The sequence below is a fragment of the Procambarus clarkii genome, chromosome 24, assembly GCF_040958095.1.
Source record: "Procambarus clarkii isolate CNS0578487 chromosome 24, FALCON_Pclarkii_2.0, whole genome shotgun sequence".
Classification (NCBI taxonomy): domain Eukaryota; kingdom Metazoa; phylum Arthropoda; class Malacostraca; order Decapoda; family Cambaridae; genus Procambarus; species Procambarus clarkii.
This window is the reverse complement of record NC_091173.1, coordinates 674,548-700,069: the sequence shown is the minus strand read 5'-3', so window position 1 is coordinate 700,069 and position 25,522 is coordinate 674,548. Positions and strand designations below refer to the sequence as shown.

At 54.5% G+C, this 25,522-nt stretch overlaps 2 protein-coding genes across 2 annotated transcripts in view; both read right to left on the bottom strand.

Annotated features, from left to right (window-relative positions):
• LOC138368146 (uncharacterized) overlaps positions 1 to 16,866 on the bottom strand; it is a 21,789-nt gene extending 4,923 nt beyond the window's left edge. Inside the window, exon 1 of the mRNA XM_069330447.1 lies at positions 16,811 to 16,866. Within this exon, the coding sequence (XP_069186548.1) occupies positions 16,811 to 16,866 (56 nt within the window). The remainder of the gene's footprint in view (positions 1 to 16,810) is intronic.
• A 497-nt stretch (positions 16,867 to 17,363) lies between these two features.
• LOC138368145 (platelet binding protein GspB-like) lies at positions 17,364 to 20,820 on the bottom strand. Its single transcript, XM_069330446.1, has 2 exons — positions 20,698 to 20,820; positions 17,364 to 18,044 (listed from the first exon to the last, which is right to left on the bottom strand). Exons 1-2 carry the CDS (start codon positions 20,818 to 20,820, stop codon positions 17,364 to 17,366), a joined length of 804 nt encoding a protein of 267 aa, XP_069186547.1.
• Positions 20,821 to 25,522: the final 4,702 nt, after the last annotated feature.

The window sequence follows — 25,522 nt, the reverse complement described above, 5'->3', positions numbered from 1 at the left end:
TACCCCCCCCCCCTGGCCTGTCAGGTGTTACCCAACACCTGAACTACCCCCCCCCCTGGCCTGTCTGGTGTTACCCAACACCTGAACTACCCCCCCCCCCTGGCCTGTCTGGTGTTACCCAACACCTAAACTACCCCCCCCCCTCTGGCCTGTCAGGTGTTACCCAACACCTGAACTACCCCCCCCTGGCCTGTCTGGTGTTACCCAACACCTGAACTACCCCCCCCCTCTGGCCTGTCAGGTGTTACCCAACACCTAAACTACCCCCCCCCTCCTGGCCTGTCAGGTGTTACCCAACACCTGAACTACCCCCCCCCTCTGGCCTGTCAGGTGTTACCCAACACCTGAACTACCCCCCCCCCCTGGCCTGTCAGGTGTTACCCAACACCTGAACTACCCCCCCCCTGGCCTGTCTGGTGTTACCCAACACCTAAACTACCCCCCCCCTGGCCTGTCAGGTGTTACCCAACACCTGAACTACCCCCCCCCCCACCCTGGCCTGTCAGGTGTTACCCAACACCTAAACTACCCCCCCCCCCCTGGCCTGTCTGGTGTTACCCAACACCTGAACTACCCCCCCCCCTCTGGCCTGTCTGGTGTTACCCAACACCTGAACTACCCCCCCCCCCTCTGGCCTGTCTGGTGTTACCCAACACCTAAACTACCCCCCCCCTGGCCTGTCAGGTGTTACCCAACACCTGAACTACCCCCTCCTGGCCTGTCAGGTGTTACCCAACACCTGAACTACCCCCCCCCCTGGCCTGTCAGGTGTTACCCAACACCTGAACTACCCCCCCCCCCCTCTGGCCTGTCTGGTGTTACCCAACACCTGAACTACCCCCCCCCCCTCTGGCCTGTCTGGTGTTACCCAACACCTAAACTACCCCCCCCCCTGGCCTGTCAGGTGTTACCCAACACCTGAACTACCCCCCCCTCTGGCCTGTCTGGTGTTACCCAACACCTAAACTACCCCCCCCCCTGGCCTGTCAGGTGTTACCCAACACCTGAACTACCCCCCCCTCTGGCCTGTCAGGTGTTACCCAACACCTGAACTACCCCCCCCCCCTGGCCTGTCAGGTGTTACCCAACACCTAAACTACCCCCCCCCCCTGGCCTGTCAGGTGTTACCCAACACCTAAACTACCCCCCCCCTGGCCTGTCAGGTGTTACCCAACACCTGAACTACCCCCCCCCTGGCCTGTCAGGTGTTACCCAACACCTAAACTACCCCCCCCCCTGGCCTGTCAGGTGTTACCCAACACCTGAACTACCCCCCCCCCCTGGCCTGTCAGGTGTTACCCAACACCTAAACTACCCCCCCCCCCTGGCCTGTCAGGTGTTACCCAACACCTGAACTACCCCCCCCCCCCTGGCCTGTCAGGTGTTACCCAACACCTAAACTACCCCCCCCCCTGGCCTGTCTGGTGTTACCCAACACCTGAACTACCCCCCCCCCCCTGGCCTGTCAGGTGTTACCCAACACCTAAACTACCCCCCCCCTGGCCTGTCAGGTGTTACCCAACACCTAAACTACCCCCCCCCCTCTGGCCTGTCAGGTGTTACCCAACACCTAAACTACCCCCCCCCTGGCCTGTCAGGTGTTACCCAACACCTAAACTACCCCCCCCTCTCTGGCCTGTCAGGTGTTACCCAACACCTAAACTACCCCCCCCCCCTGGCCTGTCTGGTGTTACCCAACACCTAAACTACCCCCCCCCCTGGCCTGTCAGGTGTTACCCAACACCTGAACTACCCCCCCCCTGGCCTGTCTGGTGTTACCCAACACCTGAACTACCCCCCCCCTGGCCTGTCTGGTGTTACCCAACACCTGAACTACCCCCCCCCTGGCCTGTCTGGTGTTACCCAACACCTGAACTACCCCCCCCCCCCTGGCCTGTCTGGTGTTACCCAACACCTGAACTACCCCCCCCCTGGCCTGTCTGGTGTTACCCAACACCTGAACTACCCCCCCCCCCCCCTGGCCTGTCTGGTGTTACCCAACACCTAAACTACCCCCCCCCCTGGCCTGTCAGGTGTTACCCAACACCTAAACTACCCCCCCCCTCTGGCCTGTCAGGTGTTACCCAACACCTAAACTACCCCCCCCCCCTGGCCTGTCAGGTGTTACCCAACACCTAAACTACCCCCCCCCCCTGGCCTGTCAGGTGTTACCCAACACCTAAACTACCCCCCCCTCTGGCCTGTCAGGTGTTACCCAACACCTAAACTACCCCCCCCCCTGGCCTGTCAGGTGTTACCCAACACCTAAACTACCCCCCCCCCTGGCCTGTCTGGTGTTACCCAACACCTGAACTACCCCCCCCCCTGGCCTGTCTGGTGTTACCCAACACCTGAACTACCCCCCCCCCTGGCCTGTCTGGTGTTACCCAACACCTGAACTACCCCCCCCCCTGGCCTGTCAGGTGTTACCCAACACCTAAACTACCCCCCACCCTGGCCTGTCAGGTGTTACCCAACACCTGAACTACCCCCCCCCTGGCCTGTCTGGTGTTACACAACACCTGAACTACCCCCCCCCTGGCCTGTCTGGTGTTACCCAACACCTGAACTACCCCCCCCCCCTGGCCTGTCAGGTGTTACCCAACACCTAAACTACCCCCCCCTCTGGCCTGTCAGGTGTTACCCAACACCTGAACTACCCCCCCCCCCTGGCCTGTCAGGTGTTACCCAACACCTAAACTACCCCCCCCCTGGCCTGTCAGGTGTTACCCAACACCTGAACTACCCCCCCCCCCCTGGCCTGTCAGGTGTTACCCAACACCTAAACTACCCCCCCCCTGGCCTGTCAGGTGTTACCCAACACCTAAACTACCCCCCCCCTGGCCTGTCTGGTGTTACCCAACACCTGAACTACCCCCCCCTCCTGGCCTGTCAGGTGTTACCCAACACCTGAACTACCCCCCCCCCTGGCCTGTCAGGTGTTACCCAACACCTGAACTACCCCCCCCCTGGCCTGTCTGGTGTTACCCAACACCTGAACTACCCCCCCCCCCTGGCCTGTCAGGTGTTACCCAACACCTAAACTACCCCCCCCCCTGGCCTGTCTGGTGTTACCCAACACCTGAACTACCCCCCCCCTGGCCTGTCAGGTGTTACCCAACACCTGAACTACCCCCCCCTCTGGCCTGTCTGGTGTTACCCAACACCTGAACTACCCCCCCCTCTGGCCTGTCTGGTGTTACCCAACACCTGAACTACCCCCCCCCTGGCCTGTCAGGTGTTACCCAACACCTGAACTACCCCCCCCCCCTGGCCTGTCAGGTGTTACCCAACACCTGAACTACCCCCCCCCCCTGGCCTGTCAGGTGTTACCCAACACCTGAACTACCCCCCCCCTGGCCTGTCAGGTGTTACCCAACACCTGAACTACCCCCCCCCTGGCCTGTCAGGTGTTACCCAACACCTGAACTACCCCCCCCCCTGGCCTGTCAGGTGTTACCCAACACCTGAACTACCCCCCCCCCCTCTGGCCTGTCAGGTGTTACCCAACACCTGAACTACCCCCCCCTGGCCTGTCTGGTGTTACCCAACACCTGAACTACCCCCCCCCTGGCCTGTCTGGTGTTACCCAACACCTGAACTAACCCCCCCCCCTGGCCTGTCAGGTGTTACCCAACACCTGAACTACCCCCCCCCCCTCCTGGCCTGTCTGGTGTTACCCAACACCTGAACTACCCCCCCCCTCCTGGCCTGTCTGGTGTTACCCAACACCTGAACTACCCCCCCCCCCTGGCCTGTCTGGTGTTACCCAACACCTGAACTACCCCCCCCTTGGCCTGTCAGGTGTTACCCAAAACCTGAACTACCCCCCCCCACTGGGCTGTCTGGTGTTACCCAACACCTGAACTACCCCCCCCCCTGGCCTGTCTGGTGTTACCCAACACCTGAACTACCCCCCCCCTTGGCCTGTCAGGTGTTACCCAACACCTGAACTACCCCCCCCCTCTGGCCTGTCTGGTGTTACCCAACACCTGAACTACCCCTCCCCCTTGGCCTGTCAGGTGTTACCCAACACCTGAACTACCCCCCCCCCTCTGGCCTGTCAGGTGTTACCCAACACCTGAACTACCCCCCCACCCTGGCCTGTCAGGTGTTACCCAACACCTGAACTACCCCCCCCCCTGGCCTGTCTGGTGTTACCCAACACCTGAACTACCCCCCCCCTGGCCTGTCAGGTGTTACCCAACACCTGAACTACCCCCCCCCCCCCCTCCTGGCCTGTCTGGTGTTACCCAACACCTGAACTACCGCCCCCCCTCCTGGCCTGTCTGGTGTTACCCAACACCTGAACTACCCCCCCCCCTGGCCTGTCTGGTGTTACCCAACACCTGAACTACCCCCCCCCTTGGCCTGTCAGGTGTTACCCAACACCTGAACTACCCCCCCCCCTCTGGCCTGTCTGGTGTTACCCAACACCTGAACTACACCCCCCCCCCTCTGGCCTGTCAGGTGTTACCCAACACCTGAACTACCCCCCCCCTGGCCTGTCAGGTGTTACCCAACACCTGAACTACCCCCCCCTGGCCTGTCAGGTGTTACCCAACACCTGAACTACCCCCCCTGGCCTGTCTGGTGTTACCCAACACCTGAACTACCCCCCCCTGGGCTGTCTGGTGTTACCCAACACCTGAACTACCCCCCCCTGGCCTGTCTGGTGTTACCCAACACCTGAACTACCCCCCCCCCTTGGCCTGTCAGGTGTTACCCAACACCTGAACTACCCCCCCCCCTCTGGCCTGTCTGGTGTTACCCAACACCTGAACTACCCCCCCCCTTGGCCTGTCAGGTGTTACCCAACACCTGAACTACCCCCCCCCCTCTGGCCTGTCAGGTGTTACCCAACACCTGAACTACCCCCCCACCCTGGCCTGTCTGGTGTTACCCAACACCTGAACTACCCCCCCCCCTCTGGCCTGTCTGGTGTTACCCAACACCTGAACTACCCCCCCTGGCCTGTCTGGTGTTACCCAACACCTGAACTACCCCCCCCTGGGCTGTCTGGTGTTACCCAACACCTGAACTACCCCCCCCCTGGCCTGTCTGGTGTTACCCAACACCTGAACTACCCCCCCCCCCTTGGCCTGTCAGGTGTTACCCAACACCTGAACTACCCCCCCCCCCTCTGGCCTGTCTGGTGTTACCCAACACCTGAACTACCCCCCCCTTGGCCTGTCAGGTGTTACCCAACACCTGAACTACCCCCCCCTGGCCTGTCAGGTGTTACCCAACACCTGAACTACCCCCCCTGGCCTGTCTGGTGTTACCCAACACCTGAACTACCCCCCCCTGGGCTGTCTGGTGTTACCCAACACCTGAACTACCCCCCCCCTGGCCTGTCTGGTGTTACCCAACACCTGAACTACCCCCCCCCCTTGGCCTGTCAGGTGTTACCCAACACCTGAACTACCCCCCCCCCTCTGGCCTGTCTGGTGTTACCCAACACCTGAACTACCCCCCCCCTTGGCCTGTCAGGTGTTACCCAACACCTGAACTACCCCCCCCCTCTGGCCTGTCAGGTGTTACCCAACACCTGAACTACCCCCCCACCCTGGCCTGTCTGGTGTTACCCAACACCTGAACTACCCCCCCCCCCCCTCTGGCCTGTCAGGTGTTACCCAACACCTGAACTACCCCCCCTGGCCTGTCTGGTGTTACCCAACACCTGAACTACCCCCCCCTGGGCTGTCTGGTGTTACCCAACACCTGAACTACCCCCCCCCTGGCCTGTCTGGTGTTACCCAACACCTGAACTACCCCCCCCCCTTGGCCTGTCAGGTGTTACCCAACACCTGAACTACCCCCCCCCCTCTGGCCTGTCTGGTGTTACCCAACACCTGAACTACCCCCCCCCTTGGCCTGTCAGGTGTTACCCAACACCTGAACTACCCCCCCCCTCTGGCCTGTCAGGTGTTACCCAACACCTGAACTACCCCCCCACCCTGGCCTGTCTGGTGTTACCCAACACCTGAACTACCCCCCCCCCCCTCTGGCCTGTCTGGTGTTACCCAACACCTGAACTACCCCCCCCCCCCCCCCCCCTGGCCTGTCAGGTGTTACCCAACAAGATAGACTTAAGTCATATACTTTTGTTTTGGAGAGGAGAGATACCTGTGGTGGAGAGAGTGACACCTGAGTACTGAGCTGTAGCATTACTACTCTGTATTGTTGACATTAATGGAACCTTCGACACAGCACAGGGGATTGTGATCCTGGACGAGCTTGCATGCCTGGGTGTCAAGGGGAGACTCGTGAAATGGGTTGAAGACTACCTCACAGGGAGGAAAGCCAAGGTCTGCTTCAATGGAGCAGTCTCAAGAACAATGAGTATGGAACTCGGGACTCCCCAAGGCGGAGTCTTAAGCCCTACACTATTCAATGTACTTATGAACGCCATTGCAAATATATAATTTTCGGAGGGAACACCACAAGTGGGATATGCAGATGATGTCCTAATACAAGCTCCCACCTTGGGAAAAATTAAAGTCAATTGAACTTCTTGGAAGGAAGGAGTTCAATGGACCGAGTTCAAACACCGAGAGTGTTTGAGCTCGGTTTCACTCTCTCCACAAACAAGACGAAGGCAAACTCCCATCACAAGCGGAGGGCAAATGAAGAACTACAAATTAATGGTGTAACACTTGAATGGGATGACCACTATCGGTACCTTGGCGTCACTGTCGGCTCTAACAAGGGGAAGAAAGAGGAGCTCAAGCAATTCATAGGAACATGCAAAAGGCGACTCAGGACACTGAAAGCTATGACCTGGAATGGGCATGGAGCCTCTATTGCCGTGCTTAAAATGATGTACACAGCCTATGTGCGCTCGGAAATTAAGAGAGCTGTGAGGGTACTAGCCAACCAGGGAAGAGTCATCAAGTTCCTGTGGATCCCCTCCCATGTTGGAATATGTGGGAATGAACGAGCAGATGTGCTGGCTGCTGAAGGCGCTGAAGGAGACCATATTGAATACTTCGTACCCAAGACTCTACTACAAATTAGAGGTATTGTCAGGCAACATCACCGTGACAAGGTAACTGAGGAAAGGAGGATAAAAGCACAAATCAGTGAATCTATACGATGGTACAAAATGGTTGCAGCTGGCAATCCCAATCATTATGGACGAAGAGGAGGAGGACGAGGGAGAGAATCAGTAATAGCGAGAATCCGTCTTGGATACAAATATCCATGGAGATATGGAATGGAAACAACAGTTGATCAGCGAAGTTGCAGAATCTGTGGTGAGAGTGACGGACACCGCCTTGACCACTATCTACGTGAATGTGAAGACCAAGAGAAACATGCATGTTACACATGCTTACAGACGTGTAAACATACATTCTTATGTATGTTTGTGTGTCATCAGTAGCGGCCTGTTCATCGGTGCATCGTCAGAGTAACATAAGAGAAAAGCAATCACTGTTTCAAGCGTAGGTTAGACATTAATATGAATGAGTTTGTGGATACAAGAGCTGCCTCGTGTTGGCCAATAGGCTTTCTACCGTTTCCTTATTTCTCAAGTTAGGTGAATGGGGGGGGGGGGGTAAAGAGGATTTTAAATTAGTTTTTTTCAGGGACAGAGAGCCTGAATATATATACGACTAGAGGCTTGTGTTGGGGTCTCGCCCTCCCTCCGGGATCTCACTGCTGACCCTTCCCCAGGCTGCATAAGGAACAGGACATAAGAAATATAGCCATTGTGCAATGTATTTATATGATATATAATACAATACAGCAAAATAACATACTAAGTCATTATTATGTGTTCCATGTGGTGGTGGAGGTGGCAGCGGCGGCGGCGTGCCCACTGTGTTCACCTTCCCTACTACTGCTGCTGCTGCTGCTGCTCTGGGTGGTGCGTCACACAGGTGCCCACTGTGTTCACCTTCCCTACTACTGCTGCTGCTGCTGCTGCTCTGGGTGGTGCGTCACACAGGTGCCCACTGTGTTCACCTTCCCTACTACTGCTGCTGCTGCTGCTGCTCTGGGTGGTGCGTCACACAGGTGCCCACTGTGTTCACCTTCCCTACTACTGCTACTGCTGCTGCTGCTCTGGGTGGTGCGTCACACAGGTGCCCACTGTGTTCACCTTCCCTACTACTGCTGCTGCTGCTGCTGCTCTGGGTGGTGCGTCACACAGGTGCCCACTGTGTTCACCTTCCCTACTACTGCTGCTGCTGCTGCTGCTCTGGGTGGTGCGTCACACAGGTGCCCACTGTGTTCACCTTCCCTACTACTGCTGCTGCTGCTGCTGCTCTGGGTGGTGCGTCACACAGGTGCCCACTGTGTTCACCTTCCCTACTACTGCTACTGCTGCTGCTGCTCTGGGTGGTGCGTCACACAGGTGCCCACTGTGTTCACCTTCCCTACTACTGCTGCTGCTGCTGCTGCTCTGGGTGGTGCGTCACACAGGTGCCCACTGTGTTCACCTTCCCTACTACTGCTGCTGCTGCTGCTGCTCTGGGTGGTGCGTCACACAGGTGCCCACTGTGTTCACCTTCCCTACTACTGCTGCTGCTGCTGCTGCTCTGGGTGGTGCGTCACACAGGTGCCCACTGTGTTCACCTTCCCTACTACTGCTGCTGCTGCTGCTGCTCTGGGTGGTGCGTCACACAGGTGCCCACTGTGTTCACCTTCCCTACTACTGCTGCTGCTGCTGCTGCTGCTCTGGGTGGTGCGTCACACAGGTGCCCACTGTGTTCACCTTCCCTACTACTGCTGCTGCTGCTGCTCTGGGTGGTGCGTCACACAGGTGCCCACTGTGTTCACCTTCCCTACTACTGCTGCTGCTGCTGCTCTGGGTGGTGCGTCACACAGGTGCCCACTGTGTACACCTTCCCTACTACTGCTACTGCTGCTGCTGCTCTGGGTGGTGCGTCACACAGGTGCCCACTGTGTACACCTTCCCTACTACTGCTACTGCTGCTGCTGCTCTGGGTGGTGCGTCACACAGGTGCCCACTGTGTACACCTTCCCTACTACTGCTACTGCTGCTGCTGCTCTGGGTGGTGCGTCACACAGGTGCCCACTGTGTACACCTTCCCTACTACTGCTACTGCTGCTGCTGCTCTGGGTGGTGCGTCACACAGGTGCCCACTGTGTTCACCTTCCCTACTACTGCTGCTGCTGCTGCTGCTCTGGGTGGTGCGTCACACAGGTGCCCACTGTGTACACCTTCCCTACTACTGCTACTGCTGCTGCTGCTCTGGGTGGTGCGTCACACAGGTGCCCACTGTGTTCACCTTCCCTACTACTGCTACTGCTGCTGCTGCTCTGGGTGGTGCGTCACACAGGTGCCCACTGTGTACACCTTCCCTACTACTGCTGCTGCTGCTGCTCTGGGTGGTGCGTCACACAGGTGCCCACTGTGTACACCTTCCCTACTACTGCTACTGCTGCTGCTGCTCTGGGTGGTGCGTCACACAGGTGTCCACTGTGTTCACCTTCCCTACTACTGCTGCTGCTGCTGCTCTGGGTGGTGCGTCACACAGGTGCCCACTGTGTACACCTTCCCTACTACTACTACTGCTGCTGCTCTGGGTGGTGCGTCACACAGGTGCCCACTGTGTACACCTTCCCTACTACTACGGCTGCTGCTGCTCTGGGTGGTGCGTCACACAGGTGCCCACTGTGTACACCTTCCCTACTACTACTACTGCTGCTGCTCTGGGTGGTGCGTCACACAGGTGCCCACTGTGTACACCTTCCCTACTACTACTGCTGCTGCTGCTCTGGGTGGTGCGTCACACAGGTGCCCACTGTGTACACCTTCCCTACTACTACTGCTGCTGCTGCTCTGGGTGGTGCGTCACACAGGTGCCCACTGTGTACACCTTCCCTACTACTACTACTGCTGCTGCTCTGGGTGGTGCGTCACACAGGTGCCCACTGTGTACACCTTCCCTACTACTACTGCTGCTGCTCTGGGTGGTGCGTCACACAGGTGCCCACTGTGTACACCTTCCCTACTACTGCTACTGCTGCTGCTCTGGGTGGTGCGTCACACAGGTGCATGCATCTCCTTATCCCTGAGGGCCAGTAAATACGAGGCGTTATCTTTATTATCACTACTGATTGCCGTCCGTCTCAAACCATTTATTATTAAAAAAATCGTACAAAAATCCATTTCTTAACATACTGGGATGAATTGTTCACGACGCTGGTGCCACACACCGGGAGACTTGTGTTAATTGTTCACGACGCTGGTGCCACACACCGGGACACTTGTGTTAATTGTTCACGACGCTGGTGCCACACACAGGGAGACTTGTGTTAATTGTTCACGACGCTGGTGCCACACACCGGGACACTTGTGTTAATTGTTCACGACGCTGGTGCCACACACAGGGAGACTTGTGTTAATTGTTCACGACGCTGGTGCCACACACAGGGAGACTTGTGTTAATTGTTCACTGTACTTAATTGTTGGAATAATACTCCGCAGTCACCGAGCCCCTTAAGTAAGGCCCAGCTGCTACTGGGTAGTAGTGAGAGTGTTAAGTAAGGCCCAGCTGCTACTGGGTACTAGTGAGAGTGTTAAGTAAGTCCCAGCTGCTACTGGGTAGTAGTGAGAGTGTTAAGTAAGGCCCAGCTGGTACTGGGTAGTAGTGAGAGTGTTAAGTAAGTCCCAGCTGCTACTGGGTAGTAGTGAGAGTGTTAAGTAAGGCCCAGCTGCTACTGGGTAGTAGTGAGAGTGTTAAGTAAGGCCCAGCTGCTACTGGGTAGTAGTGAGAGTGTTAAGTAAGTCCCAGCTGCTACTGGGTAGTAGTGAGAGTGTTAAGTAAGGCCCAGCTGCTACTGGGTACTAGAGAGAGTGTTAAGTAAGTCCCAGCTGCTACTGGGTAGTAGTGAGAGTGTTAAGTAAGGCCCAGCTGGTACTGGGTAGTAGTGAGAGTGTTAAGTAAGTCCCAGCTGCTACTGGGTAGTAGTGAGAGTGTTAAGTAAGGCCCAGCTGCTACTGGGTACTAGAGAGAGTGTTAAGTAAGTCCCAGCTGCTACTGGGTAGTAGTGAGAGTGTTAAGTAAGGCCCAGCTGGTACTGGGTAGTAGTGAGAGTGTTAAGTAAGTCCCAGCTGCTACTGGGTAGTAGTGAGAGTGTTAAGTAAGGCCCAGCTGCTACTGGGTAGTAGTGAGAGTGTTAAGTAAGGCCCAGCTGCTACTGGGTACTAGTGAGAGTGTTAAGTAAGTCCCAGCTGCTACTGGGTAGTAGTGAGAGTGTTAAGTAAGGCCCAGCTGCTACTGGGTAGTAGTGAGAGTGTTAAGTAAGGCCCAGCTGCTACTGGGTACTAGTGAGAGTGTTAAGTAAGTCCCAGCTGCTACAGACAGACACAGCTGCGTCTTGGTACAGCCCAGTTGTCACAATATACAACAATGGCGCTAATTTAACATTGAATCAATCTCAACAACGTTAATTCAACGTTGAAGACTTTGTATTGTGTTGTTCTTGGGAGTGTTGATGTTAACACCCCAGGAGGGGGTCCCCGCCCCCCCTGGCTGAACAAGGTGTTAGACTCCCTCAGATGGGTGAGGGGGTCCCCGCCCCCCCTGGCTGAACAAGGTGTTAGACTCCCTCAGATGGGTGAGGGGGTCCCCGCCCCCCCTGGCTGAACAAGGTGTTAGACTCCCTCAGATGGGTGAGAGGGTCCTCGCCCCCCTGGCTGAACAGGGTGTTAGACTCCCTCAGATGGGTGAGGGGGTCCCCGCCCCCCTGGCTAAACAAGGTGTTAGACTCCCTCAGATGGGTGAGGGGGTCCTCGCCCCCCTGGCTAAACAAGGTGTTAGGCTCCCTCAGATGGGTGAGGGGGTCCTCGCCCCCCTGGCTAAACAAGGTGTTAGGCTCCCTCAGCTCAGATGGGTGAGAGGGTCCTCGCCCCCCTGGCTGAACAGGGTGTTAGACTCCCTCAGATGGGTGAGGGGGTCCCCGCCCCCCTGGCTAAACAAGGTGTTAGGCTCCCTCAGATGGGGTGAGGGGGTCCCCGCCCCCCCTGGCTGAACAAGGTGTTAGGCTCCCTCAGATGGGTGAGGGGGTCCCCGCCCCCCTGGCTAAACAAGGTGTTAGGCTCCCTCAGATGGGTGACGCTTCCTGGTCTACTCCGCCTTCTGGGAAACTATATTTTTTAACCGCAGGAGACCAAGCAGTGTTGGCCCTCAGTCATTTGGCAGCTCTGCCCGGGGACAAGCCGCGGGAAAATACTCTAACTGGCTCTAACAAGAGATGATCATATAGACGGTCTGGCTGCACAGATGGATTAGTTCTCGAATTAATCAGGGAGTCTGGGCTCGATTCCTGAGTGGGACAGAAATGGTTCGGCACCTTTCCTTTCACGTAATGGCTCTGTTCACCCAGCAGTAAATAGGTAACCGTGAGTTGGGCAGCTGTTGTGGGGTTGCATCCTAGGGAGGGGTCCGTAGTTCTACCTATATAAGCGTGTAGTATATTTATATACACAGGCTTCCTGTCCCCGACACGACGGATTATTACTATAGTCCCCGAGACACGCAGTAGTGGACAGAAGAAAATGCATATATAATCGTTATTGTGAATACTTTATTGATTTAAATAATTTGCGGGAAGCGGGTTTTCCGGCGAGCCTGGCAGGCGCCATGTTGGCTATGACGTCACAGTGTTTACAAACAAAGCAGGAGTAGGTACGTCTCGGTGCTGGGCCCTCGTGCACTGTACCATGGTACGTCTCGGTGCTGGGCCCTCGTGCACTGTAGCATGGTACGTCTCGGTGCTGGGCCCTCGTGCACTGTACCATGGTACGTCTCGGTGCTGGGCCCTCGTGCACTGTACCATGGTACGTCTCGGTGCTGGGCCCTCGTGCACTGTACCATGGTACGTCTCGGTGCTGGGCCCTCGTGCACTGTACCATGGTACGTCTCGGTGCTGGGCCCTCGTGCACTGTACCATGGTACGTCTCGGTGCTGGGCCCTCGTGCACTGTACCATGGTACGTCTCGGTGCTGGGCCCTCGTGCACTGTACCATGGTACGTCTCGGTGCTGGGCCCTCGTGCACTGTACCATGGTACGTCTCGGAGCTGGGCCCTCGTGCACTGTACCATGGTACGTCTCGGTGCTGGGCCCTCGTGCACTGTACCATGGTACACTGCTAAGGTACTGCGAAGCTCTCGTCCTGGTCCAGCCTAACAATGCACACACTACGTGGTATGTACTGACTTACTGCCTTGGCTCTACCCCGCCTCTCTATATCAACTGATTGCTTTATTATGCACCCCATACCCATGCCGTGGGCGGCGGTGGGAAGGGTTACAGAGGCACCTAACACCATGGTTCGTGTAGCTCAACAAGTGACAGTCTTGTCCAGCTAGTTACACAATTGTTAATGTAACATACACATGTACATATATATACAATCACTTACACACACACACACACACACACACACACACACACACACACACACACACACACACACACACACACACACACACACACACACATATATATATATATATATATATACATCTAGGGGGCCGGTGGCTGAGTGAACAGCACGCTGGTCACGTGATCCTGTGATCCGGAGTTCGATTCCCAGCGCCGGCGAGAAACCGTGGGCAGAGTTTCTTTCTCCTTGATGCCCCTGTTACCTAGTAATACATAGGTACCTGGGAGTTAATCAGCAGTCACGGGCTGCTTCCTGGGGTGTGTGTTTGTGGGGAAAAAATAGTAGTTAGTAACAGTTGATTGACAGTTGAGAGGCGGGCCGAAAGAGCAGGGCTCAACCCCCGCAAGCACAACTAGATGAATACATTGATAATCTTTTTATATATGACAAGTGATCAACAAGAGGCTCACAACAGTCACTATACGAGGCACTTTACATCTATGGTGAGTCGCAGTTACTAGACTAGAAGAAATAATTCACACGCGAATGTTCACATTTGCAATCAGAGGTCTGCTAGATAGACCAGGGATGAGTATAAGGGTGCAGAGGTCTGCAGGATAGACCAGGGATGAGTATAAGGGTGCAGAGGTCTGCTGGATAGACCAGGGATGAGTATATGGGTGCAGAGGTCTGCTGGATAGACCAGGGATGAGTATATGGGTGCAGAGGTCTGCTGGATAGACCAGGGATGAGTATATGGGTGCAGAAGTCTGCTGGATAGACCAGGGATGAGTATAAGGGTGCAGAGGTCTACTGGATAGACCAGGGATGAGTATAAGGGTGCAGAGGTCTACTGGATAGACCAGGGATGAGTATAAGGGTGCAGAGGTCTGCTGGATAGACCAGGGATGAGTATATGGGTGCAGAGGTCTGCTGGATAGACCAGGGATGAGTATATGGGTGCAGAGGTCTGCTGGATAGACCAGGGATGAGTATAAGGGTGCAGAGGTCTACTGGATAGACCAGGGATGAGTATAAGGGTGCAGAGGTCTACTGGATAGACCAGGGATGAGTATAAGGGTGCAGAGGTCTGCTGGATAGACCAGGGATGAGTATATGGGTGCAGAGGTCTGCTGGATAGACCAGGGATGAGTATATGGGTGCAGAAGTCTGCTGGATAGACCAGGGATGAGTATAAGGGTGCAGAGGTCTGCAGGATAGACCAGGGATGAGTATAAGGGTGCAGAGGTCTGCTGGATAGACCAGGGATGAGTATATGGGTGCAGAGGTCTGCTGGATAGACCAGGGATGAGTATATGGGTGCAGAAGTCTGCTGGATAGACCAGGGATGAGTATAAGGGTGCAGAGGTCTACTGGATAGACCAGGGATGAGTATAAGGGTGCAGAGGTCTGCTGGATAGACCAGGGATGAGTATATGGGTGCAGAAGTCTGCTGGATAGACCAGGGATGAGTATAAGGGTGCAGAGGTCTGCAGGATAGACCAGGGATGAGTATAAGGGTGCAGAGGTCTGCAGGATAGACCAGGGATGAGTATAAGGGTGCAGAGGTCTGCAGGATAGACCAGGGATGAGTATAAGGGTGCAGAGGTCTGCAGGATAGACCAGGGATGAGTATAAGGGTGCAGAGGTCTGCAGGATAGACCAGGGATGAGTATAAGGGTGCAGAGGTCTGCAGGATAGACCAGGGATGAGTATAAGGGTGCAGAGGTCTGCAGGATAGACCAGGGATGAGTATATGGGTGCAGAGGTCTGCAGGATAGACCAGGGATGAGTATAAGGGTGCAGAGGTCTGCAGGATAGACCAGGGGATGAGTATAAGGGTGCAGAGGTCTGCAGGATAGACCAGGGATGAGTATAAGGGTGCAGAGGTCTGCAGGATAGACCAGGGATGAGTATATGGGTGCAGAGGTCTGCAGGATAGACCAGGGATGAGTATAAGGGTGCAGAGGTCTGCAGGATAGACCAGGGATGAGTATATGGGTGCAGAGGTCTGCAGGATAGACCAGGGATGAGTATATGGGTGCAGAGGTCTGCAGGATAGACCAGGGATGAGTATAAGGGTGCAGAGGTCTGCTGGATAGACCAGGGATGAGTATATGGGTGCAGAGGTCTGCAGGATAGACCAGGGATGAGTATAAGGGTGCAGAGGTCTGCAGGATAGACCAGGGATGAGTATAAGGGTGCAGAGGTCTGCAGGATAGACCAGGGATGAGTATATGGGTGCAGAGGTCTGCAGGATAGACCAGGGATGAGTATAAGGGTGCAGAGGTCTGCAGGATAGACCAGGGATGAGTATATGGGTGCAGAGGTGTGCAGGATAGACCAGGGATGAGTATAAGGGTGCAGAGGTCTGCAGGATAGACCAGGGATGAGTATAAGGGTGCAGAGGTCTGCAGGATAGACCAGGGATGAGTATAAGGGTGCAGAGGTCTGCAGGATAGACCAGGGATGAGTATAAGGGTGCAGAGGTCTGCAGGATAGACCAGGGATGAGTATAAGGGTGCAGAGGTCTGCAGGATAGACCAGGGATGAGTATAAGGGTGCAGAGGTCTGCAGGATAGACCAGGGATGAGTATAAGGGTGCAGAGGTCTGCAGGATAGACCAGGGATGAGTATAAGGGTGCAGAGGTCTGCAGGATAGACCAGGGATGAGTATAAGGGTGCAGAGGTCTGCAGGATAGACCAGGGATGAGTATATGGGTGCAGAGGTCTGCAGGATAGACCAGGGATGAGTATAAGGGTGCAGAGGTCTGCAGGATAGACCAGGGATGAGTATAAGGGTGCAGAGGTCTGCTGGATAGACCAGGGATGAGTATAAGGGTGCAGAGGTCTGCTGGATAGACCAGGGATGAGTATAAGGGTTTGTATAAGGTCACAAAATGTTTACCAATAATGTCCCTGGACGGAGCGAAACGTTTACTTTAAGACGTGTGGGTTGCGGGTCTAATCTTCAGCCCTGCCATTGTTATTATCTGCAATATCAATCATGTTGAAGTCAGATCCCTGTTACAGGGGTTCTGTTTACAGGGGTTTTGGTCCAGTGTAGACCCTGAGACTCCTGGCTGAGCCTTCACGAGGGAGCAAGGTGTGCTCCGCCTGTGCGGCCGCCGGAACCCGGGAAGAGACTGTAGCTCTTGGGTCCCGACAGTGAGGTGAGACATTCCTGTCAACGGTCCGGATTGTTATGACGCCAGAGGTACTTATCGTCCGGGGTCACGGGGTGCTGATACATTTGTCCGTTGTCTGGCCGTCCGGCGCCGGTTTGGCCCAGAGTTGCCGAGTCTTACTGAGCCCTCAGGGTCAGGTGGGCAGCTGGCTCCTGCTAAGCCGGTCTCTGCAAGCCGGTTTTGCGTTTTTGCCCATTTGGGTACGAGTTTACAGGGTGTGCTTGACAGGCCAGTGTGGGGCGGGGCCGGTGCTTACCTCCCTGAGGGACTCTGGGGCTCGTCGACACCCTCAGTGTGTTCACTCGCCGCCATGCGCATTCGTTTCCTCCGACTGGCGACGTTACTATAGCGGTACGCTCTGCGGGTTACTCTTCAAGGGTACGCCCGGCACCCCCGCTGTCACCCCACCTAACTCCACAACAACATCCATAGAGCCTCTATAGTGTCCTCGTGTGGCCAGGAGACTATAGAGGCATAGTGTATAGGCACAGACCATAGAGGCATATGCTGTTTTTATAACAATATAGGAATAACAGTATAGGAACAACAGGATAGTAACAACAGGATAGTAACAACAGGATAGGAATAGGGAAATAAATAGTGTGATGAGAGTCGGGCGAGCAGCTAACCAGAGGCGTCAACCTCTAGCCAGTGCACCTAGCCGCCCTCAGCAGCCGACACATAGTACCACAATTAAGGTTAACATTGTGGGAGTTTATTATCCCTAATCCACTACAATTATCACGCTGGTAAAACCGTTGTGTTACGGGTTGTTAAATTGTTGTGTAGTTGTTATGGAGACAACCCCATCACTGGCTTTTGTTCTCCAGGGCTTGGTCGCTGGCTTGGGCGCTGGCTTCGTCGCTAGCTTGGTCGCTGGCTTGGGCGCTGGCTTCGTCGCTAGCTTGGTCGCTGGCTTCGTCGCTAGCTTGGTCGCTGGCTTGGGCGCTAGCTTGGTCGCTAGCTTGGTCGCTGGCTTGGTCGCTAGCTTGGTCGCTGGCTTGGGCGCTAGCTTGGTCGCTGGCTTGGTCGCTAGCTTGGTCGCTGGCTTGGGCGCTGGCTTCGTCGCTAGCTTGGTCGCTGGCTTGGTCGCTAGCTTGGTCGCTGGCTTGGGCGCTAGCTTGGTCGCTAGCTTGGTCGCTGGCTTGGTCGCTAGCTTGGTCGCTGGCTTGGGCGCTAGCTTGGTCGCTGGCTTGGTCGCTAGCTTGGTCGCTGGCTTGGGCGCTGGCTTCGTCGCTAGCTTGGTCGCTGGCTTGGTCGCTAGCTTGGTCGCTGGCTTCGTCGCTAGCTTGGTCGCTGGCTTCGTCGCTAGCTTGGTCGCTGGCTTGGGCGCTAGCTTGGTCGCTAGCTTGGTCGCTGGCTTGGTCACTGGCTTCGGCGCTAGCTTGGTCGCTAGCTTGGTCGCTGGCTTGGGCCTGGCTTAATCGCTGGCTTGGGCGCTGGCTTGGGCCTGGTTTGGGCGCTGGCTTGAGCCTGGCTTGGGCGCTGGCCTGAGCCTGGCTTGGGCACTGGCTTAGTCGCTGGCTTAGTCGCTGGCTTAATCGCTGGCTTGGGCGCTGGCTTAATCACTAGCTTAGTCGCTGGCTTGGGCGCTGTCTTGGTCGCTGGCTTGGGAGCTGGCTTGGGAGCTGGGTTGATTGCTGGCTTGGGCGCTGGGTTGGGTGCTGGGTTGGTCACTAGCTTAGGCGCTGGGTTGGTTGTTGGATTGGGCGCTGGGGTGGTCGTTGGGTCACTAGCTTAGTCGCTGGGTTGGGAGCTGGCTTGGTCGTTGGCTTGGGCGCTGGCTTGTGTTATGATCCCAGGTAGCCTGAAGAGCGAGTCTACCCCTATGAGAGTTATTCAACAAACTAGCCCCAATTGAGAGGTCAAAGGAAATGCAGATATGTGAATAGATATTAAATACTCGGCAAATGTTAATGAACAGTTTAAAAGCATGTGCAGAGGATAAATATGTGAATAAGGACATGACATAAGATGTCAATATTTTGGCTGACAAGGAATGAGGCTCGCTGTGAATGTCTTGACTCACTCCAGCAGCAGAGGTCGTGAGAGGAGGTTGCTCTGTGTTTGTGCTCCTGGCAGCAAAGGAGGAACCCCTAGTTGTATGCCCCTACAAGAGGAGGGAGCCAGTCAGGCGTTTGTGTATGAAGCCTGAGGACGACTTAGTGCTGCGTCAGAACTAGGAGAAGCCTGGTGAGGCAGTCCTATAGCGATTTCGTGGGCAACCTGTGTGAGCGCCATATCTAGCCTCCGCGAGTGAGTGAGGCTCCATGATCAGTGATCATGGCAAGTGTTTATGGATACATTAGATACGTTTTGTTAAGGCAGTGAGTTAAAATATGAGGGTAGAGATGGAGGAACGTACTGGATGGCGGAGTGACACATCCACCCTCTCTGGAGGCCAGTGACTGATTGAGTGGGGCAGGTGGCTGCCAGCGAGGCCGAGCATGGAATTGTCCAAACGGGGGAGTACCCCTCGCGACATGTTGGAGTTTAAAGAGATGTCGAGTGAAGGAGACTTATTTTGTGTGAATACATTTAATTATGTTTCAGTAGGAAACATTTTTATTGGCATGACAATGGAAATTGCAGGTTTGTTTGGGGGAAGAGAAGTTGATGGAGTAAACTTCGAGGTGGAGAAGTGAAGGCTGAACTCTGTGGTAGAGCAGAGCCCCCATAGTGAGAAGTGGACCTGAAGTAGTGTGGAGGAGCAGTGAGGAGAAGTTTCACATGTCTGTGGGATCAGTGGTGAAGCATCACTGATGTTTAATGAGAACTTCATTGTGTAGCAGTTTAGGAGGACTGCAGGAGAACCTTGTTGACAATTTTGTGAGAACCTAGAGTTATACATGATAGTGAGCCTCTAGGAGCAGACCAGAGGTTCATGGTGATCACACATGTAGTATAAGGGGGAGTGCTGGAGTGGTGACTGGCGTGTGCCTCTAGGAGCAGACCAGAGGTTCATGGTGATCACACATGCAGTATAAGGGGGAGTGCTGGAGTGGTGACTGGCGTGTGCCTCTAGGAGCAGACCAGAGGTTCATGGTGATCACACATGCAGTATAAGGGGGAGTGCTGGAGTGGTGACTGGCGTGTGCCTCTAGGAGCAGACCAGAGGTTCATGGTGATCACACATGCAGTATAAGGGGGAGTGCTGGAGTGGTGACTGGCGTGAGCCTCTAGGAGCAGACCAGAGGTTCATGGTGATCACACATGCAGTATAAGGGGGAGTGCTGGAGTGGTGACTGGCGTGTGAGGCGCAGTGGATGGTGAGACATTGATTTATTGTTTGTGCTGGGGAATATTTATGCAGATGTTTCTAGTGTCTCAGCCACAGGCTGAGCTTTATATACTATCAGGGCTGATTGTGCAATATTATTACGACGAGATTTAACCCTACTTGGTGAGAGAGTAGTAAGTGGTAAGCCAGGAGTGGAGTATCACTTGATATGGACAGTTGGTGAAGCCAGGATATGGTATTGGAGTGCTACCAGGTTGTAGCAGCTTAGAATGTTGTATGATAGTATATCATCTTGCTTTATCATGTATTGAAAATGTTCTCTTCTTTATTAAACGTTTATTGGTTATCCGGCTTTTGCTCTTGTCCTGGTGAGGCTTCCCAGAGAGAGAGAGAGAGAGAGAGAGAGAGAGAGAGAGAGACAGAGAGACAGAGAGAGAGAGAGAGAGAGAGAGAGAGAGAGAGAGAGAGAGAGAGACAGAGAGAGAGAGACAGAGAGAGAGAGACAGAGAGAGAGAGAGAGAGAGAGAGAGAGAGAGAGAGAGAGAGAGAGAGAGAGAGAGAGAGGGGGGGGGGGGAGGGGATCACAGCTGCAGACAGGGTGACAGAAAACACTGATTCACAAAAGAAAAATTGAGATCATTCCTAATAAGGAGAGAATGGGGAGTCACGGTGGCTCAATTAGGGTGTGTACACAGGACATGAGGCCAGTGTTGGAGCTGCATCCCTAGATAGGTGATGCTGAACCCGTCTCCAAGATCAAGAGGTGTACAGGGTGATCTCCTGAGAAAACTTCGAGCACTGCACAGTTTATTGTTGGTCGACCGATGGTAGTAGGAGTGTAGCTGCCGAGGTTGGTTGTCTGTTCCGGCAGAGAGTGGTTGGGTGACATTGTCCACCTGTACGTAACAGTCTGGTGCAGCAACCAGAGCTCTCTTTGGAGGTTTAAGTTCCAAAAGGCCCAACCCCCTCAGGTCAGGACAGATATTGGGGGGCCTGTCCGGGAGCTTGGAGTGACACACCCTCATTTCGAGTCTACGAGGTTGAACTGGTACACCCTTTGTGGAAGTAGGTAGACCGTGTGACCGCAGGTATATTCTCTCTCTCTCAGGAAGACTCACAGGACAGGATAGAGAAGGTGCAAGTGTTTGAAAAGTTAGAAAAGCCTGAGGAAATGGAAGGTTGCACCAAGGAGCAGTTGAATCAGATAGCGGAGAAATATGGCATCAAGGTGAAGTCATCTAAAGTGGCTGGAATGAAGGATGAGATCCTTAGACAGTTGAGAGCTAAGAATGAAGTGGCAGAACAAGGAGCCCAGAAAGGTGTCGGAAGTGGAAAGGAGGATGATGGACAAGATGAAGTGAGATTCCAAGGATCAAGTAGGAGTAGTCGCAATAGCAGAAGTAGCAGAAACAGGAGCTTAGAACGGTTGCAGCTAGAGCTCCAGATGGAGCGTGAAGAGAGACAGTTCCAACTGGAAAATTTGAAGTTAGAACTTCAGATGAAAAAATGAAGCAGAAAAAGAGAAAGCCAGACTGGAGGCACAGAAAGAAAAGGAGAAAACTAAACTAGACGTGGAGAAAGAAAAAGAGAAAACCAGAATACGAGAACTAGAGTTGGAACAGGAAAAAAAGAGAGAAAGCCCAAGTTGAAAGGGAAAAAGAGAGAGAACAAAACAAACGGAGATAGAAGCCAATAAAATTTGATCAGAGGAAAGTATTGAAGATGGGTTGCCAGAGAGCACCAGCCATGTGTAACACCCACACTATAATACAGTTAGAGAAAAAGACATTCACCTGTTTGAGTCTCAGGAGGCAGAGAGCTTCTTTGAACATTTCGAGAAGGTGGCCAACATGAAAGAACGGCCACAGGAAGAATGGGCCCAATTGGTTCAGTTGAGGTTGACCGGCGCCGCCAGAGAGGCATATACCCAATTATCACTGGAGGAATGCCGAGACTATGTGACAGTGGGGAACAGCATATTACCCTTGTGTCAGTTGACCCCAGAACCATATAGGAAACGCTTCTGAGAAATGGTGAAGGCTCCAGTAAGTACGTTTACTGAGACAGCAAGAGATCTGGAGAGACGTTTCCAGAGACGGACAACGGCTGCCAGAGTTGGATCTTAAGCTGATCTAAAACAGTTAATGATCATGGAGAAATTCCTAGAAATGATGCATCCCGAGACGAAGTTCAAGATCCACGAGGCAGGAGTGAAGGGTGTAAGAGATGCCGCAGAGAAGGCAGACGTGATTACAGAGTCGTATAAGAGCTTACGGAAAGTCGTATAAGAGTCGTATAAGAGCTTACGGAAAGTCGTATAAGAGTCGTATAAGAGCTTACGGAAAGTCGTATAAGAGTCGTATAAGAGCTTACGGAAAGTCGTATAAGAGTCGTATAAGAGGGTGAAAACTGAGGCAAGACGTAACAATGGCAGACGCAGTGGAGTCTGGGGAGGAAGGAACTATGGTAGAGTCAGAGGAGCCGCGGTGAGAAAGTTTTGATAAATGGGCAAATAAACGTAAGTATCCGGCAACTGAGAGGAGTAGATCGTGCACTTCATCTGCCAAGCTCTCAACATGGGTCTTAGTCCCTCTCCCCCCACAGCTGGTCAACACTCCCTCTCCCCCCACAGCTGGTCAACACTCCCTCTTCCCCCACAGCTGGTCAACACTCCCTCTCCCCCCACAGCTGGTCAACACTCCCTCTCCCCCCACAGCTGGTCAACACTCCCTCTCCCCCCACAGCTGGTCAACACTCCCTCTCCCCCCACAGCTGGTCAACACTCCCTCTCCCCCCACAGCTGGTCAACACTCCCTCTCCCCCCACAGCTGGTCAACACTCCCTCTCCCCCCACAGCTGGTCAACACTCCCTCTCCCCCCACAGCTGGTCAACACTCCCTCTCCCCCCACAGCTGGTCAACACTCCCTCTTCCCCCACAGCTGGTCAACACTCCCTCTCCCCCCACAGCTGGTCAACACTCCCTCTTCCCCCACAGCTGGTCAACACTCCCTCTCCCCCCACAGCTGGTCAACATGCACTCCCTCTCCCCCCACAGCTGGTCAACACTCCCTCTCCCCCCACAGCTGGTCAACACTCCCTCTCCCCCCACAGCTGGTCAACACTCCCTCTCCCCCCACAGCTGGTCAACACTCCCTCTCCCCCCACAGCTGGTCAACACTCCCTCTTCCCCCACAGCTGGTCAACACTCCCTCTCCCCCCACAGCTGGTCAACACTCCCTCTTCCCCCACAGCTGGTCAACACTCCCTCTCCCCCCACAGCTGGTCAACATGCACTCCCTCTCCCCCCACAGCTGGTCAACACTCCCTCTCCCCCCACAGCTGGTCAACACTCCCTCTCCCCCCCCAGCTGGTCAACACTCCCTCTCCCCCCACAGCTGGTCAACACTCCCTCTCCCCCCACAGCTGGTCAACACTCCCTCCCCCCCCACAGCTGGTCAACACTCCCTCTTCCCCCACAGCTGGTCAACACTCCCTCCCCCCCCACAGCTGGTCAACATGCACTCCCTCTCCCCCCACAGCTGGTCAACACTCCCTCTCCCCCCACAGCTGGTCAACACTCCCTCTCCCCCCACAGCTGGTCAACACTCCCTCTCCCCCCACAGCTGGTCAACACACCCTCTCCCCCCACAGCTGGTCAACACTCCCTCTCCCCCCACAGCTGGTCAACACTCCCTCCCCCCCCACAGCTGGTCAACACTCCCTCTTCCCCCACAGCTGGTCAACACTCCCTCTCCCCCCACAGCTGGTCAACATGCACTCCCTCTCCCCCCACAGCTGGTCAACACTCCCTCTCCCCCCACAGCTGGTCAACACTCCCTCTCCCCCCACAGCTGGTCAACACACCCTCTCCCCCCACAGCTGGTCAACACTCCCTCTCCCCCCACAGCTGATCAACACTCCCTCTCCCCCCACAGCTGGTCAACACTCCCTCTCCCCCCACAGCTGGTCAACACACCCTCTCCCCCCACAGCTGGTCAACACTCCCTCTCCCCCCACAGCTGATCAACACTCCCTCTCCCCCACAGCTGGTCAACACTCCCTCTCCCCCACAGCTGGTCAACACACCCTCTCCCCCCACAGCTGGTCAACACTCCCTCTCCCCCCACAGCTGGTCAACACTCCCTCTCCCCCCACAGCTGGTCAACACTCCCTCTCCCACCACAGCTGATCAACACTCCCTCTCCCCCACAGCTGGTCAACACTCCCTCTCCCCCCACAGCTGATCAACACACCCTCTTCCCCCACAGCTGGTTAACACTCCCTCTCCTCCCACAGCTGGTCAACACTCCCTCTCCCCCAACAGCTGGTCAACACACCCTCTTCCCCCACAGCTGGTCAACACTCCCTCTCCCCCCCACAGCTGATCAACACACCCTCTTCCCCCACAGCTGGTCAACACTCCCTCTCCCCCCACAGCTGGTCAACACACCCTCTTCCCCCACAGCTGGTCAACACTTCCTCTCCCCCCACAGCTGGTCAACACACCCTGTTCCCCCACAGCTGGTCAACACACCCTGTTCCCCCACAGCTGGTCAACACACCCTCTTCCCCCACAGCTGGTCAACACTCCCTCTTCCCCCACAGCTGATCAACACTCCCTCTCCCCCCACAGCTGGTCAACACTCTGTAACACGGGTTCGGGTTCCTCTCTCTACTTCCTTCTTTCTTTGCCCTCTACCCGTATTCTTACTTATTATTCTCTACCAAGGGACTCCAAAACTTTTAACAAAGCCAACTCCACGCCACGTGGTCCTAAGACGATTGACCGACTTAGGATTCTACACCCAGTATGACGTGACCTAAGCTCTGAACAAAACCCTAGAGTCACCTCTGCTGCCACCACCAGACCAGTAATACAAGAGCAATGATCGAGGTCTGGATCGATCACGCTAATTAATCAACCTAGGGGCTTGATCCCCACTATAAACGATGACCTTGAGTGTGGAATAAATTACACGGTAATGATAATTCCGATTCGATGTTAGAATCGGCGCCCAATGCAACTCTGCCTCGTGTGGACCACGTGACCAGGACAAGTATACACATAAAACACATGGAAACAATAAAATGCAAATTAATAACAAATTTAATTTATTAAAAGAAAACTAAAACAAAATCTAAAAATGTTCACTCCCTATCACTTTAACACTCCCTACTTGACCTGAGTGGCAGATGAGAAGACTATTTCTATAATTAACAATAGCAACTATACCTTGGGCGACCAGCTAGATGTTTTGGCTGGTCTTGGGGAGAGGTAAGATGTTTGACCTCTTATCCCAGCTGCTCCCGTTTCCACACTGATCTCTCTCTTGTCTGGTCTACCCCAGACTAGAACATTGTATTGTTCCGCATCGCTTACCCAGTTACTTTAGCAAGGTTAAGTTATAACAATTAAACTCTGTTTGTACTGAATTGATCCAGACTGGTTGAATTATTTTACTGAATTAAATTACAAACATCTAACGGCAGAGCTGTTCCCGATCACCAAAATGGTTATTAAAACTTTGAGAAATAGTAGACCTGTCAACCCCTGATGACCTATGACCGCCGGTCACTCCGCTTTAAAAGTTAGATCTGATTCGTGACGTCACTGATGGTGACTTAAACTCAATAATTAGAATACTCTTGATATTGTATCCAGTACTATTATACAATACAATTTTAATAAAAATGAATAAAGGCTAATTTTCTCTAAATTACTGAAT